Below are 18,873 nucleotides of genomic sequence, written 5' to 3' on the forward strand. Positions count from 1 at the left end.
ACATTCACGATTGAAGCTAGCTGTTATTTCAAGACGATGGGCGCTGTGCAGCTTTCCTGTGACTCTTATGTTGCTTCGAGTATGTCCTCAAAAATATAAGGAATTAAATGAGAGAACACATTCCAAAATTAGGCCAGGTACAATCGAGAGTAAACATAAATGATATGCTGCGTAGTCGCATTTGCTTAATAAGTATTACCTGTGCAATTAAGATGAAATTGAATTTATTACCTCACCGTATTAGTTCGCAAGGTGAAACGTGTTCTGATGTCGTAATAAGCACACACACACACACACACACACACACACAAACACACAAAACGAAAAACTAAACAAGCATAGAAACTAAGCCTTGCAACACCATTTTGCAAGAACATAGCAGTAACTATCCCTTTCACTACAAGATAACTACCAACCTCTAGAAATGTAAACTTTGTGTTAATTATTTATTCATATCTTTAATTTGATGAATGTGAAATACAACATTGCATACAAAATTTAATGAATGGGATAATTATGTCCCAAAATAAATAATACAGGATTCTTAGTGAATGGTGAGTCAGTAGACATATATGGCTGCATCATACCATCTGTTCTCACCGTGCACTGTTTGTTTCAAAATGATAAGTGGTTGTGAGACTCAGTGCTGGTAATTATGCAGGAAATTTGACAAATTGGTCAACATTCCCTTTCATTTAAGGCTTTTCTGTACAAATGAGCGTTATTTAAAACTGTATGAAGCTGGGGTTTTATCCCATTTTGCAATATAACTATGAAGCTCAACACAATTCTACCTATCTCAAGATGACACAAAATCGCCAGAGAACATTTTTAAACACTCTTCTCTTTCACCTACATAAAATATCTGGTGCTAATATTGCGCTCGTGTAGTATAAAATTGGATATTTTGAACATGTCCAAAGCCAATTCAATGTCGTCTTTGAGTTCGATATAAGTTTACAAGAAGGGTGTCACCTTCACGCGTTGTAGAGGGAAGAGATTGATTTGGCATATGAAACAAGTCTGGAAGGTATCGCCATATTACATGGATTATTTAGCATTCTTTCATTACGTGCATATTTTGTAGCATGATAATGGTTTGCTAATTTTAAAATTGCAAAATTAAAGAAGAAACAACGATGATATGCTTGAAATTAAATATAAGAATCTTATATCTATATTATATTCTCTATATTTAATATTTAATTTATTGTTGCATATTTAATTGTATCCAATCCTGCATCATAGTTGTATATGTTAGTGTTCCAAACATTTTATATTCATTCTATTTTATAGTTACAGTGTATTAATGGAGAAAATAGGGTATGCACGAAGAATAATTAAGAAAAGACCAAAAGAAAACAATTATTGCTGTAATGAAAAAGGTATATCATTGTCCAAATAAAGATCAAAATAGACATCATCTGCAGAGAGAGAGAGAGAGAGAGAGAGAACAATGATAGTGTTTAGCTGTTTTCACAGATTGTAAAAATAGAAAACTATGCAGTGATTGAAATCAAGTATAAACATGTTATACTACACTAACCTGCGAATCGTTGCGTACCAAGAAAAACAAGTAAACATATTTAGATCGTATTTTAACCCATATCATGTCATGTTCTTGTACTACATTTATTGTTTACAAGGTTTTGTTTGAAAAGGGATCTGGAAGAGATTAGATACTTTTTGAACAGTCAAACAGACTTAATATTTTTTTTCTTTCTTAGTGATTGTGTTTTAATAAACTTTCCCGCTTTATGGTGCATCTTTATTTGGCCTGTTCTGGTTTATGAGAAATTTGATGTTCGATATTTAATGTTTGTGAAATATATAATATTTGAATAATTTCATATTCATTATGTTAAAGTTTTCTCTTGTAATTTATTGCATTTGTCACAATAATGATCGATACTATCTGTGGCATGAATATAACCATTGTGAGCTGATCAAATAAGCACACAAGTTACATCAAATAATTATATATCTGGGTTTTGTGAACATTTTTCTTGTATATCATAGTCTGGTAATTTCACTTCTAAAGAATGTATTGAAAAATGAAATTTTAAAGAAAACAAATAATTAGCTAATAAATTACGCAAGCAATGATTTAAAGAAACTATCTAACATTAGCACAGTATATTGCAAAAATATAATAAAACTCGTGTTGCACAGTCTATTACAAAAATATAAAACTCGTGTAGCACAGTCTATTGAAAAAATATAATAAAACTCGTGCAGCACAGTCTATTACAAAAATAGAATAAAACTCGTGCATAAAACTCGTGTAGCACAGTCTATTACAAAAATATAATAAACCTCGTGCAGTACAGTCTATTATAAAAATGTAATAAAACTCGTGAGGTTCAAAAAAAAAGAGAGATGCGCAATAAGATTAGTTAATTAAAAAAGCTAGAACAAAACTAAATGGAACTAATAAAAACATTAGCATTACCAGGTCATGGAAATGATGTAGCAGGAAAGAAACATAAAGGTATGTTATAAACTTGGATAACGTTTAAATCCATGAATTTAAAAAGAAACATGTTAAAAAAAGAACAACTTTATCCTAGCCCTCAGAGCTGATAGACGTAGATCCGGACACAACAATAGTCAGTTTTGAAAGCAATTCTTTGAAATTAAAGGCCATTAAAAAATTCTGGGCGAAATTACAAACTGTAATGGCAAACAAAGCTAAATAAGGTCTTACTGAAATTAAAAAATGGATGGTCCTGGATTTAAAAAGGAATGTGATAATAACTAAGATATTGAAATGAAATTACCAATGAAATTATGTAAAAACGACGCCTAAATGATACTCAAGGAGATGTATATTGACCGCATAAAATTAGCACATTTGAAGGTAGACCCTTTACATAATAATGTTTTCGAGGAAAATAGATAATAATTTATCAGTTAATCACAAAAAGATTTAATACAAAGACACATTACAGTGTTGGTTCGTTGAAACAGTTGTAAAGCTCAAACACTTAACTGGGTGTCTACATAATGATGTTGGTGTTATATGGTTTAACGCCATTTTTCTATAGGCTATACATGGCGGCCAGTATTATTGGTGGAGGAAGAACCCGGGAAAATCCCGGAAAGAACCACCGACCCACGAGAAGCTACTGGCAAGCTTTCACACATACCCACATTGGCCGAATCCGAGAGAGAACCCACGCAGACAGAAGTGAGATGATAATGATCCTTAACGGAGAGGGCTTTAGACCATTCGGCCACTCGGGGCCCCTGTCTACATAATGAAAGATCTCAGAAATTTAAAAGGATATATTGCGACATCATAAAATATTATAGAGACCAGCATGATTTATTAGTAAAGTTACAGTCATTATGCGTAAAATATGAAAATGGCAATACAGTTTATTGATAAAGAAACTACTTATGTACTTCATAAAATTAGATCATGAAACAATAAATTAAACGGTATAAATCAAATTTGAAAATGACATGTAATCATATAATCGTATACAATCCAAAAGGATATTCAAAACTGCATTATTCTTTAATATTGGAAATGCAGCTCATGGTACATCCCATATTTTTACAGTATAATTTTCATCTCAGATTGTTTTGGCTGTTAATAAAGACCGAGCTCTCGCTAATCATTGCTGAAATAAATTTGTGTTCATCGCTTTATATCACATCAAAAACAATGTCAAATATTGGTATGATGTAAATGATATACATTAATTATACTACCTGTATCATAAAATGGTATTGACATTAGCTGCACGGTCAAAATAATTGCTTGATTTGGCATCAAATAGCAGTGATTAAACCAGACTACACCAATAGCAAATAATACTTGGCATAAAATAACAATGATTGAACCAGATTACACCAATAGCAAATAACGCTTGGCATCAAATAGCATAACGACTGATCAAGACTACAAAAATACACATTAACACTTGGAAATAGCTACAAAGCTGATTTTACAATTCCGAAAACTATATTTAATATGTAGGTTATAATTCTAGAATATTAGAATAAAAGACAATACTTCTGATAAACTGTAAAGATAATATATGTTAATTCTTTGTTAATACCTTCCGTTTGAGTTACAGTTTCATATATCAATGGAAGAAGCTGAAGTATATTATATTCATTTACCAGGTTGTCTATTATACATACGGGCAAATGAGGTAATTAAGTGCCTGTAAATACGTTTTACTAAATATCAAAATCAGTATGGTATCAGTAACGATAATCATGTAAGTGACACATACGCGATATACAGAAGAAGAAAATTATTGGTGGATCCATACTTTGGAATGTATTTGGCAATTTAAAAAAAAAAGGCTTTCAGATGGTAGCAATATTCTAACAAGCAAACTGTCAAACACAAAGATATGATAAACCACTAGCATCAAAAATTATTTCTAAAGTATTAGAAGGTATACACAGACGGGAGCCGTAGGCAGAAGCTCTTGGTGAAAAAAAAAATAATTGAATAATTGAGCTATCCAATGGAGCATGAGAAATAAAGTAAACAATACAAATAAAAAAATAACAAAGTATGTGTTAGAACATAGATTGATTAGAAAACTTGAGTAATTTAATTCATAATAGTGGAATGAAAAAGTTACAGTTTATTATGAACCATTGTATGTATAGTTGTAACATGTTATATCAGCGTATCGAAGTAGTTCTAAAGATAATCAAAATGTGGTCAGTTTGTTGAATATTTACTGAGAGAGAATTTATATTATGAATAAGGATGACCAACACAACAGGGAAACAACTAAAACTATGTATTTACCACCACTTACGAGTTTTATTGCGATCCGAGACAAATTGTTATGGCTCATAATAAAAATGATGATGCTAATGATGCGATATCATTAGTTAATAATACAAGGAGCCTCGTTCTTAGTGCCCAGAATTCAATGGATGATGGACCACATTTCGTTATATCTTGTACAGGACACAATAGTACCATAATCATAAACCCAGTTCAGCAACCAACATGCAGTGGATTAAAGATAGTGGCAGAGGATATGCTTCAGTTAAAAATAATAAAACTGTGGTGCTGAGTTGATAAACTCTGGAACTGTAGCTAATGACACAACAGTTACAGGAGCTTTATTCCGGGCAGTGTTTAATGTACGGTTATCTACTAGTGGTTTACAAAGTAACATCTTCTTTATATCTCGTTCTTGTTGCCATTATCTAGCATATTAGGTGAATATTGTGATATGAATATATTATTTAGTAGTATCAAATACAGTATTATATTACACAGGAATCTCCTTGAATAATATATGATGAAAGCAGTGGCACTTGCAGAATTAGGACACTGATTATACAAGACTGTGGATATACAAATTGGAATTTTTGGTTTTATGGCAGGTGATATTGAATCAAAATTTACTTGCCACATTTTACATAACAGTTGTATTTTGAGCACATGAACGTAGATAGACAACAACATAACATTGATGAATTATATCCAAAATGGTGAATCGCAACAAACGCACCAGAACAACTTTTAAAATATGTTTTATTGCTTAGAGAGTATCACCAGAAGTAATTACTCAAATCAAAACCATATCATATTCAATAATCACATTTTTGCAAAACTTCACAGGGCCTAGTATCCTGAGTTTGCAATAATTATTATGATAAACTGAGTATAAATTATTCATGCTGGGTTAAGACCATGTCAATATATACATAGATCTTAATACAGACGCAAATGTAGATATTTCTGGAGTTTTGACAAACATATGCCATATTTCATTTCGATTTTAGCAAGCATGTTGAAGAGCTCATAATGATCAACAGTGATATATAAGTTTCACGGGACTTACGTTTTAATTTCTAACGCCCAGTGGGTGCATATATTAGATATAATTGTCATGCTGGCATTGACAGTGATAATACATAACTTTAAATACAGTCAATTGCAGGATTAGTATTGTTGTTGACCCCATAAATTATAATGTCTTATACTAAGGTTCCTGTACCACTAACAAACAAACAGAAGTGGGGAATTTAAGAAACGGGGTTTGTGAAACAACTACTAATAAAGAATTCATTAAAGATGCATCAAATAAAAGGTTTTAATAATAGAATAATTGTAACAAATTCATGGTAGCAAATAGGAGAAAGTATGATGTAGAAAATAATTTATTCCAAAATATGCTAAAAAAATTGATTGATATTGCCCGCTTTCATGCCATTCGTTCAACCGCTTATTCCAAAGGTATTACCTGTGCTGGGAATTTTAGGTATAACAGGTATAACTTGAACAAGTGCTGATGAGCAAATTCAAAAGCAACAAAAGGTTCTGGTTTATTTAAGCGAAAACTAGTTATTTTTTAATTTGAAATATCATATAATATAACAATCCACTGAAATTGGACTGATATTTAGAGCTCACCAAAATAGAGAAAATAAAGAATATGCAAAACAAAAATTAAAAACATGAAAGAGCAATGGTAAAGGCCATGCTCTGGATATAACATTTACATGGAGACAATTGAATACATAAGATGGATTCCATCCTGTGCTGCTGCCTTGATTAGCCAATTCTTTTTGCCAGATATTATTGCCAATGGGAAACGTCTAGTGTTGCCAGGAATAAGAGGTAAGGGCATTTCACAAAAGCAAAAACGTCTTTTCTTGACTGTCACAATACCGCTGTCATTCTCATAAAAGCAGAACTACTTTCAAACAGTTAGACTGAGAAAATTATGAACAAGAATAATATAAAAGAACTTAAGAGGTTGATTTAGCAATGATATCACAGTGATCCCATTCAAGAGTGCTCTCAAAACTCACTTATGTCGACTGCAAGAACAAGTTTAAAGACCTAATAATGCTTCCTACCTTAAATATTCACAACATGTTTTTTAATGTTTTCTAATTTCATGTTTTTGTAATCATATCATGTTTTTTATCTTATAGGTGTTGTCTAATGTTATAAAGCGCTTAGAGCTTTTAAAGATTAGGCGCTATACAAAGTCTTCATTATTAGTATTATTATTATCTTACAAAAAGATACTAAACAATCAGAAACAGTCATTGTTCATTTAAAGGCCTTTTTTAATGGTGATGGTAAGCATTGTGTAACTAATATAGTGATTCTAAGAGTTAAAACATTAAATTGTGTTTATTAATCTGGAGTATGTGTACTAGAAATAATTTCTTTAAAAAAAAAACATGAATACAATTGGTAAACATATTGTATAGGCTAGTTCAGAAATTTTAAATATGAATAAGAATATGTGTGGTTATTAATGAATGCATTTATTGCATTATACACAGATACAGACGTGAGACCCCAATCAATATTTTACTAGATTCTAAACAACAACCAAGTAACTTCAATGAACACCTGACTAAACAATATGGAATTACAATACAGCATAGGTGCATAAACCAAACTGATACAAATTATTAGGATTTTAATTATGCAAAAACTGAGTGATGCGTGTTCTATGTGTGAGAGCAAATAACAGATTTTCGTCATCAAAACAGATGGCAAAACATATATTAATGAAACAGTTTGCCTTTATTGACAAAATAAGGTTTAACGTAACATGTTATCAATATTGCGAACCAGAAACTCTGTTAGATATTGACCCTCTGGTAATCAATCTTGAAGTGATATGCAAAAAATCATGATCACTGTTATGCCATCATTCATTCTAAATCACAACGTGAAAAAACCTTCCGTGAATTAGATAGTAATGGTAGTGCAACAATAACAAATATCCGTCAAAGCAATCATAAATCTTAAGTATACATTTGGTCTAGGACAATAACAAACAGGAACGTTGAAGTGGACAACAGAATTAGCTGAAGAATTACATGAACACATAAGAAGAAAGTTTGACTCAAAGCTGCGTAATAACATATATAATATAGTCAAACATGGCTAGACGACTAGGACGACACATAGAAGTTTAGAAAGGATAATAAGGGGTATGATATCAAGATTGAAATTTGTAGCACACGTATAATGACGGGAAATATGTTGGTGTTGACCGTTTAATTAGAACTCTTATAAATAGAATGTGGAAGCATTTCACATCGAACACAAATATTTAGATGGTGTACCAAGTCTAATAAATAACAGATAATAATACAATACAAAAATAATAATACAGCGGCTTTCAAACATGAACATGAGAAAAAATGTTTATATGAATCTATGAAGTAATTGTGTTTTTAAATTATAAAATGTTAGCTATAAAATAAGCCACTTGGTATGAATATCAAAGAAAAGAAAAGGATACGTGGTAAATTGGACTGGAGAATTATTCCCAAAAATAATTATTAGGTATACCAATCGAATTGTTTTTTAAATAAAAGATTGCAATTTCTTGGTATGAACTACAAAATGCAAAAGATGGAAAACATTGAATTGAAGAAAAAAATACAAAAACAAAAACGTGATTATCAAAATAAACAAGCATTTGTTAAATGTGTTATCTTAGTTTTCTCCATACTATTTTGATTTCTGTAAAACCGGGATCAAACAGAAAAGCTCCCGTGTACTTTTGTTGCATTTGATTAAAAAATGATCCTTATTATTACGACTCTCTGGTCTGAAAATAATAGAAACGAGTGAGAACCAACAAACGTTTGTAAAATTCAACAAATAATCCCTAGAATATAAAGTGAATATATAAAAAGAAGGAACTTACGGTATTACGAATCAAATCCCAAATGTTCCTAGAACTTAAGACACAAGTTCTAATGATTAACTTTCTGAATAAACTTTTGTGAAAATCCAAATTAAATACAACGGTGGAAGTGTTGATGTGATTTTGGTGGCCAGTGTAGCGGTGATGTGCCGACATTATTTTGTTGAATCACAATAATCCAATCCAAGAATAAATCCTTATTTGTAATTTCACTATATATTTAAGTCTGTATTTGCAAGAATGTTATTGTTGATGAGCACCTTGTATTTCCAGTGAATAAATAATTAGAAGAATAAATATAAGTCCAGTCCAAATTAACTACTGGACACAACAATAATACAATGGATTTTGCTCAGATCTTAAAGCACGAATTAGTTATTTCTCGAGAAACACTATCACATAGTCCTCTACTTGACATCGGCTCACATTTAGCATTTTCTATATAAAAAAAAAATCTCATGGAAAATATCCTTCTAGAAGGTTCCTAATGTTTATAAAATTAAATCTAAGTTATATTTAGAATACATAATGTGGTAAACACAATGTCCTTGGCTCAGGCCAAGATAATAATTCTAACAGTCAACCGTTACTCATAGGAAATCTATTCGCTATGTGTAAGTTGTTTGCAGAATACAAAAAAAAACAGTGATTCAGATCAAGTTGAAAATAAACTTGATTTTGGACAAGGTCAAGTCCAACAAAATATTGTCCAGTGTAGATAATGAAATAAATAAATAAAACCTAACTAACAAACAATGCAAATTAAATATACATAAGAGTACAACGTGGACAATAAGTATATACAGCAATACATTGTAAAAATGTAAATTTATAAAAACATATTCATCATTTGTATAGTTTTAATATTTATTAAAAATATTATTAGATGCATGAAATGCATTAAAATTGTATTTGATATACATTTATAAAATTCTTTCACATAAGAAAGCGAAACATGATTTTTTGCGAATGGCATTCACCATCAGGAGGCAGTCAAATATGCTTTTTCGATGTCTGTTAAACGCACTAACACACTTTTGCCTTTACCACCAACATCACCATATGTATATCAACGTTTTAGGTATATAAACAGTATAATATCCATGAACGAGCCGAGTCAGAAGAACACACACACGCAAACACACACAGACAGACACAGATATGTATGTAGGTGTTGAAAATCATAGATATGCTATTAGAGTTGTCCCGAGCAGTTGGTGATCGTATAAATGCTGCAAGAGTTGTCCGGGAGCCGTTTGCGATTGTATAAATGCTATAAAGTTGCCCCGACCCGTTGGCGATCATAGTAATGATGTAAGAACTGCCTTATAGAGCCTAGGAAAGGCACATACATTTTTCAAAAATATGGAGAGAAAAAGAAAACTGGACAAAACATCGCGTCCTCATAATGAAAAGAACCTGCATTGTTATTGAAAAGCTGAATTATATCATTATAAATCCATTTCCTTTACGACTTTCCATATATATATATATATATATATATATATATATATATATATATATATATATATATATATATATATATGTGTGTGTGTGTGTGTGTGTGTGTGTGTCTGTGTGTGTGTGTGTGTGTGTGTGCTTAAAAAGTGACTTTAAAGAGCAGTTTTATTTCTGATTAAAATCACTTTAGAACCATCTAGATACAAGTAATATTATCTAGCAAATAGATTCAACACTATGAAGTCCAGTTATTCATAAACTTCCTTACAGTGGCCAAAACTATATACCTAGAGACACTCATACATTTTAAATTCCCATACAATCTATTAGCGACTACATAGTCCCCATTTAATCCACCCCCTACCCACACAATGTTAGATGCATGACATGACACGAGATTATACTAGATGAGACAGGTAATATAAGCATACCTGCCAGATAAACTAGATTTATAAAGGGTTAACTATATGCTACCTGATGTGAATTTTGCTTGCTATTCTTTTTATTTTCACCCGCTTTGTAAAAGAATGCAAACGTTCGACATCCTAAATTTGAATACATTATAATGCCCATTGTTCGTGAGATCCAAAGTTTTACATTTATTTTGTGAAATATGGACAGCCATCTTGTTACCAAAGTAAAAAAAAGAATGTACAACTGTAATTGTAAATGTACGAATCGTTTAATAAAATATAAATATTAATTTTGAATGCAAACTATTACATTACATATGCACATATGTGAGCTGTTCAAAATAATTGCGATACTTCATAATGCTCCCGAAGTCTAGTCTCGCAATATATATTCATTTCAATTCGAACCCAATTTTACGACCTCCATAACCTCTCTCGCTGATTTTGTAGGAGTAAACAATAGAATACTTAAAGGTACATACCCCGGACGAAGCGACGATTCTGTTCATACTTCCGGAAACATCCAGAACAAACGCTCGAACCTTTGGTCCGCTGTGGGCTATGTTGAAAATGGGTGTTGTGTCAGTACTCTCTGAGGCTGCATAGTTTCTTCCTTTAAAGAGGAAAATAAAAGTACAAAAGCTATGCATATTTTTCTTAGATGTCGCTTAATTTGTAATAATGATAATTGCCTTTCCATCAAACGAGTCCATGCTCAATAACATGGTGTTTGTTTGATGCATGTCCTGTAACAATCGTTCGCCAGTTTGATAGTGAAGTCGAAGTGATATAACCCATATTAATCCGCTTAAATTATCTTCAACGGTTGAAGGTGTTGTATATTCAATTACTACAGAGTGGTGTACCTTGCGGTTATTATCATAAAACATTATTATAAACTTGCATGCTATGTGAGTAAAACTGGCTCGATAATTTGAAACTGTTACTTTGGAAGACTGGAAGCTGCAGAAATGATCTCCTGCCGAATATGGACAGCTTTCTTCTTGTCTCATTCTGCACTAGAACGTGAGTAAAGTAGCAATTAATTATCATTATATTGATCCAAACCTTCAGTCTGGCCAAATTAGTAAATTTGAAACTCACCACACAGTATCTCAGACACGTCAGAATATACTTATGTTTTTATTTTTCTTGAAGAACCTGTCTCCGTTTCGATGAAAATGTATACAGGCTCGAGAGTATGTAAGATGTTAAGATGATATGAAATTAAATTAGTAAATGGAAAAATATGCAAAAGTGATATGGGCGATATTTTTTAAAATTGTGTACGTTTATCAATGTCCAGCCGCTACCAAAGTGAGAACTATTTCTCCAAACAATAGCCTATAACGTCCCCTCTCTCTCTCTCTCTCTCTCTCTCCATCTCTTCATACCTTGAAAATCAGTATGTTCTCGTATGACTTCCCATGTGCTTTTGTGGTGGCAGTTTATGTTCTGATCACTTGGGATAGTTGTGAGGTGTCTGTAATCCTTTGCAGTATCATTGTCGTTTTCGCAGAAGTTCTTCACCTAAAATTGCGAGGTCAAAAGTGAATGCTTCAACCTTTCCATTTCCTTAAATGTTAGTCTCGTTGATTCAGATATAAAACGGTACTATGAAATCATGTTTAAAAACTATTTAAGAATACCCACCCACAAACAGTTACATTAATGAAAATGTCGTAAATTCAGCACATTTATGAGAACCACATTGCCAATATTGAGCACGGGAAACACTTAAAGTATGTAAAATAATACGTGTCTCTGAAGGAATTTAGAAGTTATGGTATCGTAAAGACTCAAATAAGGAATAGATAAAGTCTCTAGTATAGATTTTCTCTTGGATCTTGTATCCCTCTGAATCGCCCTTTCCATTGAAGTGGTATTTTATTTTCTTTGTTGAGCAAATGACCCGATATATTTTAAATGAACGTCAACATTTTAAATTTCGAAACAATACTGGCCCAGAGCAAAATTAATTTTTAGTTTTATATTTTAAAGAAATTAAACCGAACATTGTTAAACTTACGGATGCAATGTAAGAATGACCCATCAGCGACACGGGAGTTGTTTGGTCTTCAACCGGACAATATCTACATTCACGTGGGAGTGGATACCTTATCTTGGTCACATCACAAGGTTTATCTTTGTTGCAGTTCATAAGAGCTTGTCCTTTGATATTTTTCATACATCTGTTGAAACAAATAGTTTACGCTAAGCCTGCCCCTGTTATCAGTGTTCCATACAACGTATAACGAAACACACAAATGTACAACGGAGTGCCCCCTTCCCATCTCCACGAAAGAGAAACAAAACAAAGTGCAATATGTTTGTGAGTGGGGTGAGGCAACCTGTCCGTGAGGTTATTCAAAAACAGAGACTATATGACATATGATGCACGCCAGAAAGGACTTTTCTGGAATAAGATTGTCACGAAAAAATTAGCTGTTTTTGTGTTGATAAATTATAAGCAAAGCAAAAATATTCAACAATAAACAACTGAAATAAGAAGCTGTCACATTTCCGGGATTGTCTTAACATCAGGGTGCAGCTTCCAGCATCTAATATATAAAGATATGTATGTATGCATGTATGTATGCATGCATGAATTTTGACCGTCACCATAATACATTTTAATTCTTTAAAAAAAACACATAAATTTACTATGCTTTCAAGTTTCAATATGTCTAAAGACTGACAAAGGTTTTTTTTGAAGGACTCGCGGTACTAAATGTTTGGAAAAACAGGAACCAGTCTGGAAATGGTTGAAGAGAAAGTAAAGTTTATATGGGTTTGACTGGTCAGGATTAGTTGATAATGAAAGACATATTTTTGTAAAAAGAATCTTTTAGAAGGCTAGTCCTAGTTGTAAGTGAAGAAAAATAGAGACTTTGTTTTATTGATGGAATTTCAGTCCTTTAACAGACTTAATATTGGAACACTCATTACTGAAATTAGCACCTAACTGTTTGGTGTGTTATTGAAAGCACACGTTTTAAACACACATAGATCCCGAAAATGCCGCTGCTCATATGGAATTCTCTGGATCTAAGCTACCATCCAGGATGCATCTATAATGATACATACAAATTTGATCACGAGCACTCAAAATGTTAATGTTATTTAATTTTAATATCATATTGTTTTCATAGGTTTACTATGGAGACTGAATTAATACAGTGAGTCCTATATAAACAAAAAGCAAAAAAGAATTATATACAAGTGTCTGTAATCACGACTAAAGCCACACCTAGGTTAGTTTAATGCCTCAGTTAAATTACTTACTTGATATATGACCTGTAACATTGTGTTGCACATGAACCATCAATGATCAGTACTTGTGATCTATATACTCTGCAAAATCCGCTCCCGTACTATTGAAGGTGTGTGCTAATGTAGCTAGACTGCTTAAAGTGATGTAAAGCAACAAGACGATCAGCTGGGCTATGTCATAATTAATGATCAAAATGGCAAGTCTACATCTCATGGTGTGCCACTACACTGGAGGGCAAACAACCGTAGTTTTTAAGAGCAGTTATACAGAAGTGTAAGAAGCTCTTTATTAGTCTCTCGGCCAGTTAATGCACCACCATAATGACTTATTTGTAACAAATAATAATAATTATCTTTGTAGTCAATACTGCGTGTTTGTTGAGCATCGTATGAAATCAAAGCATGTAGTTCATTTGTAAAATATCAGGCATATTGCATCGAATATTTCAAATAATACAAGCAAGACATAGCTGAAACGAAAGTCAAAAACAGTATGGGATTTGTTTAGGACTGCAAAGGGGTGTATTACTCAAATTTTCTTTGTTCGGCCAAACAAGTTACTGAAGATTTACAAATCAGTTAAATATGATTGTATTATTAATGCATTATATAAAACTCAAGCTTATTATTTTTTAATCGATGTTATCTTGGCGACGACCTTGGTGATGACCTTGGTGTTGTAGAGATACATCATCCTTGATCTATTTAATGATTTCTATATTTGTTTTTGCAATGTGAAAATTCATTAACAAACGTAATGCAAACCATAAAGCTGAGTGTTCTTTCTTGTGGAATCGTAAGACACGGAAAATGCTGGAGAAAAACATCTGTCCCTCTGTTTTTTAGTCTCCATAACTGCTATAGCACACTGGTCTTATTACCATCGGGTTTCATCTATCTATCTATCTATATCTATATCTATCTATATATCTATATATATATATATATATATATATATATATATATATATATATATATATATATATATATATATATATATATATCCAAGCTGAGTAACTTATTCTAATTTGCTTATTCATCCATCCATCCGTACTTACGTGTGTAGGTGTGTCCTAAGATTCATTGATCAAAATATACATACGTTATTTAGTTATACTCACACAACCGGTTCATATTGTTCGGTCTCCATGTCCATGTAGAAGTAAGGATTCAAGTAATTAACTGTCCGTTTATATTCGTCAAACAAGCCCCATCGAAGGTGTCCCCACTCGTGCACAAACAGGTGAGCTGTGACATCAAGAACATTATTACTCAATCGTAAATCAAGAATTAAAATTATTTGCATTGCATATACTATGAATACCGCCCTCGAAATCATTATTATGCATATGCATTTGACCGTGTCATAATCAGCTGTATTGATGTACTGTGGATAATATATAATCTCTGCACATTAAAAGACTTAAGTTGCAAAGAAAGAAAATTATTTATCAAAATAATGACAAAGGGCCTCTAGTGATCATAAGTTGCTGCTCTTAGCTCGAGAGAGAGAGAGAGAGGAGGGGAAAGACAGGCATTTCATTGAAGGTATCAATGAACAAGGTTTTCTTTCTTCAAGCGAGCAGTGCACTTTTATCCACTCGGAATAACATTGTTTAATCCTGTACACATTGTCGCAATGCACAGGCGATAATGTACTACGCTTCTGTTTATAAAGAGGCGCAGAGGAGCGCCTTTCCTGACTGGAGAGGATCTCCTGCCGAACGAATTTACGAAGTAAAAGCGACTATACGATCAGTCTATGTCTATAATTTGAATTAGGGTTAGGGGTCAGAACTGGGATTGTTCTGAAACATTCCCTCTGTCACATAGCTTGGGGAAAATATTCTTCCTCTTTTTTAAAGGGAACAAATAGGAACAATAAATAACAAAAATGAAAAAAAAAACTGCAGGGAAAATAAAAATAGTCATTGGTGTTTCGGCAAAATCACAAAATATATCTCCAAAGACGATTTTAGGAACTATTTTCTGTTTACTGTCATGATTCTGGCACATTTCGAACAAGGAAGATTGACACAAGGAAGTTAAAATGCAGGAAGTGTCTTACACTTGTTAATACAATATAATATATTGTTTAACGCATAAACAATCGAACAAGATTTCCACAGGAGCAATTGTAACATGTGACATTAAAAATAATCCCAGACAACTGTCTTTACAACATGGTTGCTACCGCCAATGCGGCAGCATTTTATGTCAAAGAAGGGCCATAACTTCATTAAAAAATGGGGGAGGGGTCAAAATCGATTTTGACGTTGGGTTTCTTAATGTTATTCATCATTATACGAAAGATTACAATCCATAAAGTCGTTGAAAAGTTATTAAGTGGAAATAAAATTGAAAGGCAAAAGCCAACGTCAAACAGGGGCAATAACTCTGGAATCGTTTTGGTCGAAAAAGAGTACAAATCGAAATTAAACCAGTTCTTCTAAGCCTAATACCAATTTGATTTTTAATCTACACAGTCCTTCAAACGTTGTTGAACATAAAACAAAACTGGAAAACAATGTCTAAGTCAAACAGGGGCTGTAACGCCTTAAAGTTTTGCAGGAAAACGGGGAAAATAGAACTGCTTTTAACTCTTCTTAACGGTAAGCCTATAAAAATATTTTAAGCCACGAAGGCCTTCAACTGTTATTCAACGGAAAGAAAATTATGACAGACCTGACCTGACGTGATGTCACATCATGTGACAGATGGACATGGGTTGAAAAATATATGCCGGACCTGAAGTGTCTTGACGTGGCCTGATGGGACAGTTGAACATGTATAGCACTGCATGCCTGACCTGACGTGTCGTGATGTGACCTGATGGGAAGGATGGACGTTGGTAACACTGTATGCCGGACCTGACCAATCGTGACGTGGCCTGGCAGGACGGATGGACATGGATAAAACTAAGAGATTAAGCGGGTAGCGTATAAAAAAGATCGAATTTTTTTCCCATCACCAAGTTACCGTTGCATCAGGCATTTTGTCAAGAAGTATAATGCCATGAATTTGAAAGGGAAATCGTGAGAATAAACAATACTCTATGCATAAATCCAAGGAGTATGAAACTGAGATTTTTGCTGTAATAAGAAAATTGAAGTTTTAGAAGTATAATGGAATGTATTAGAGCTCATCATGTGATATTTCTCCCTCAATGTCTAATCCTCTCTCTCTCTATCTCAATATGGAATGATAGATACAGGAGAGAGAGAGAGAGAGAGAGAGTACTCAAATCCATAAGCCCGACGCCAGGGGCCTCTCTAATTTCAGATAGGACCCCTCTTGTACTCTAAATGATGTATCCGTCAGGCTTATCGAAATACATTCTACCTTGTCTGAGAAAGCTTCAATTGCGCTGACAAAATGCGGAAATTTATTTTCAAGATGTTGGTTGTCATAGCACGGCGTGTCATTGTAAAATCTACTACATTTTATTTCCAAAACTGCTGAAACGGCCATAACATCTTCTAAAATTTTAGAAAATATAAAGAGGAAAACCCCCGGCACGGCAGCATATTCCCGATACATGCAGCCTGTATAAATGGTAAGCAGTCATGACTGGAGCTGTTGTAAAACTATCATCTGGGCAGTTTAAATAAACGAAATTAAAAGGCAATATTTGTTTCTTCACACCAATGAATTTAAATACCTACATAAGTGTTAAAATTCATTGGTGAGACAAATATAATATATGCTGATATCTATCCCACTGAATTTTTCTTCTCTTGCGCCTTTTGTTTTCAATTTCTACAACTAAATTCCTAAGTTTCAGTGATAAATAACTCGCATAATATTATTTTACATTCATTGGTGGTACTTCATTTTTCTGGGATGCAAAGTTAAATTTGGTTGTAGTCTTCATTTTAGAAATATTGGATACTTACAACTGATTATGTCAACTATATGCAATTATTGAAGTTGTTTAACTGACTTTTTAATCATCTTTCTATTAATTCTTCCTACGCCCAGTAGATGGTACTGCCACTCTCTGGCTGTTATCCGATGTTTGACAAAAGTATGGAAAATAAATTGATACCCCATGGGCCATATGTTTTCTCTGCATCCTCCATTAGGAGCAGTCCAGGTGTCAGGTGCATGAACTTCCCCGGTTTTCCGCATTCTGTGACCCCCTCCACGTAAGGTTCGCGTCCATATTTGTTGGACGGAATATCAATCAAGATGTATTCCGAATCTAGCGACGAAGGCTTTGATATTACGTTTCCTTCAAGACTTCGGGACCATGTTTGGGGAACAATGATGGTAACATTCCTAATAAAAGCTCGATGTTTTGTGGCCGTGAAGAGCAATCTGGAAGCATTTGTGATAATGTCCTGCAATAATAATAATAATAATAATAACCATTGTCATCATTGAAACAAAACAAAAACGAATATATTCAATACATTTGGATTAGTGGAATAATTCTACGGAAAGACAACACCTGTTGAAATCAAGGTAGCATGTGTTACAAAGTTACGGGACGTAATTTTAGAGGTGCTCTAGTGCAGAAATTTTCAGCAATTTTACTTTGCTTTCGTTTTCTCTCTTTGAAATGTCGCAGATAAAATTAATCATGCTTCTGTTCAATCTTGCAAGGCTGAAAATAGCATTTAAAGGCGGCCAAACTTCGACAAACGAAGGGCTTACTCCGTTATGCTAATATGATCCGTTCAGACATCGAAATAGTAATTTTAGGAGTAACGGCTTGAGACTGTATACTGAATGGGATGAAATAGTTGTAATACATAGTAATGTACTCTCTTTGAAATACAAGTTTTATAAGCGGATTTACAGCAGTGGCTAAAGTTAGTAATTTGTTGTGTAATGGGATAATTGGATTCGTCTCTAAGTGGTACAAATTGAATGCGTGTTAGTAATTTGTTGTGTAATGGGATAATTCGACTCTGTCTCTAAGTGATACAGATTGAATCCGTGTTTAAAATGTGATGCAGTAAAGCCACTTTCACGCAAGCAACAGAAACCGTCCGTGTAACATTAGACATGTGACTTTTAACATAAACCGTCCGTGCTGCATT

At 33.1% G+C, this 18,873-nt stretch overlaps 1 protein-coding gene across 2 annotated transcripts in view; it reads right to left on the reverse strand.

Annotated features, from left to right (window-relative positions):
* LOC149770038 (calcium-activated chloride channel regulator 1-like) overlaps positions 1 to 18,873 on the reverse strand; it is a 42,907-nt gene that overhangs the window by 12,547 nt on the left and 11,487 nt on the right. For both annotated transcript variants that reach the window (XM_089949491.1, XM_089949492.1), the window contains exons 2-6: positions 17,874 to 18,168; positions 14,947 to 15,073; positions 12,582 to 12,744; positions 11,947 to 12,082; positions 11,035 to 11,165 (exon numbers count right to left, since the gene is read on the reverse strand). In XM_089949491.1, coding sequence (XP_089805617.1) covers positions 11,035 to 11,165; positions 11,947 to 12,082; positions 12,582 to 12,744; positions 14,947 to 15,073; positions 17,874 to 18,168 — 852 coding nt within the window. The remainder of the gene's footprint in view (positions 1 to 11,034; positions 11,166 to 11,946; positions 12,083 to 12,581; positions 12,745 to 14,946; positions 15,074 to 17,873; positions 18,169 to 18,873) is intronic.

The sequence above is a fragment of the Sinohyriopsis cumingii genome, unplaced genomic scaffold (genome assembly GCF_028554795.1).
Source record: "Sinohyriopsis cumingii isolate HCF-2022 unplaced genomic scaffold, ASM2855479v2 utg002820l, whole genome shotgun sequence".
Lineage (NCBI taxonomy): Eukaryota > Metazoa > Mollusca > Bivalvia > Unionida > Unionidae > Sinohyriopsis > Sinohyriopsis cumingii.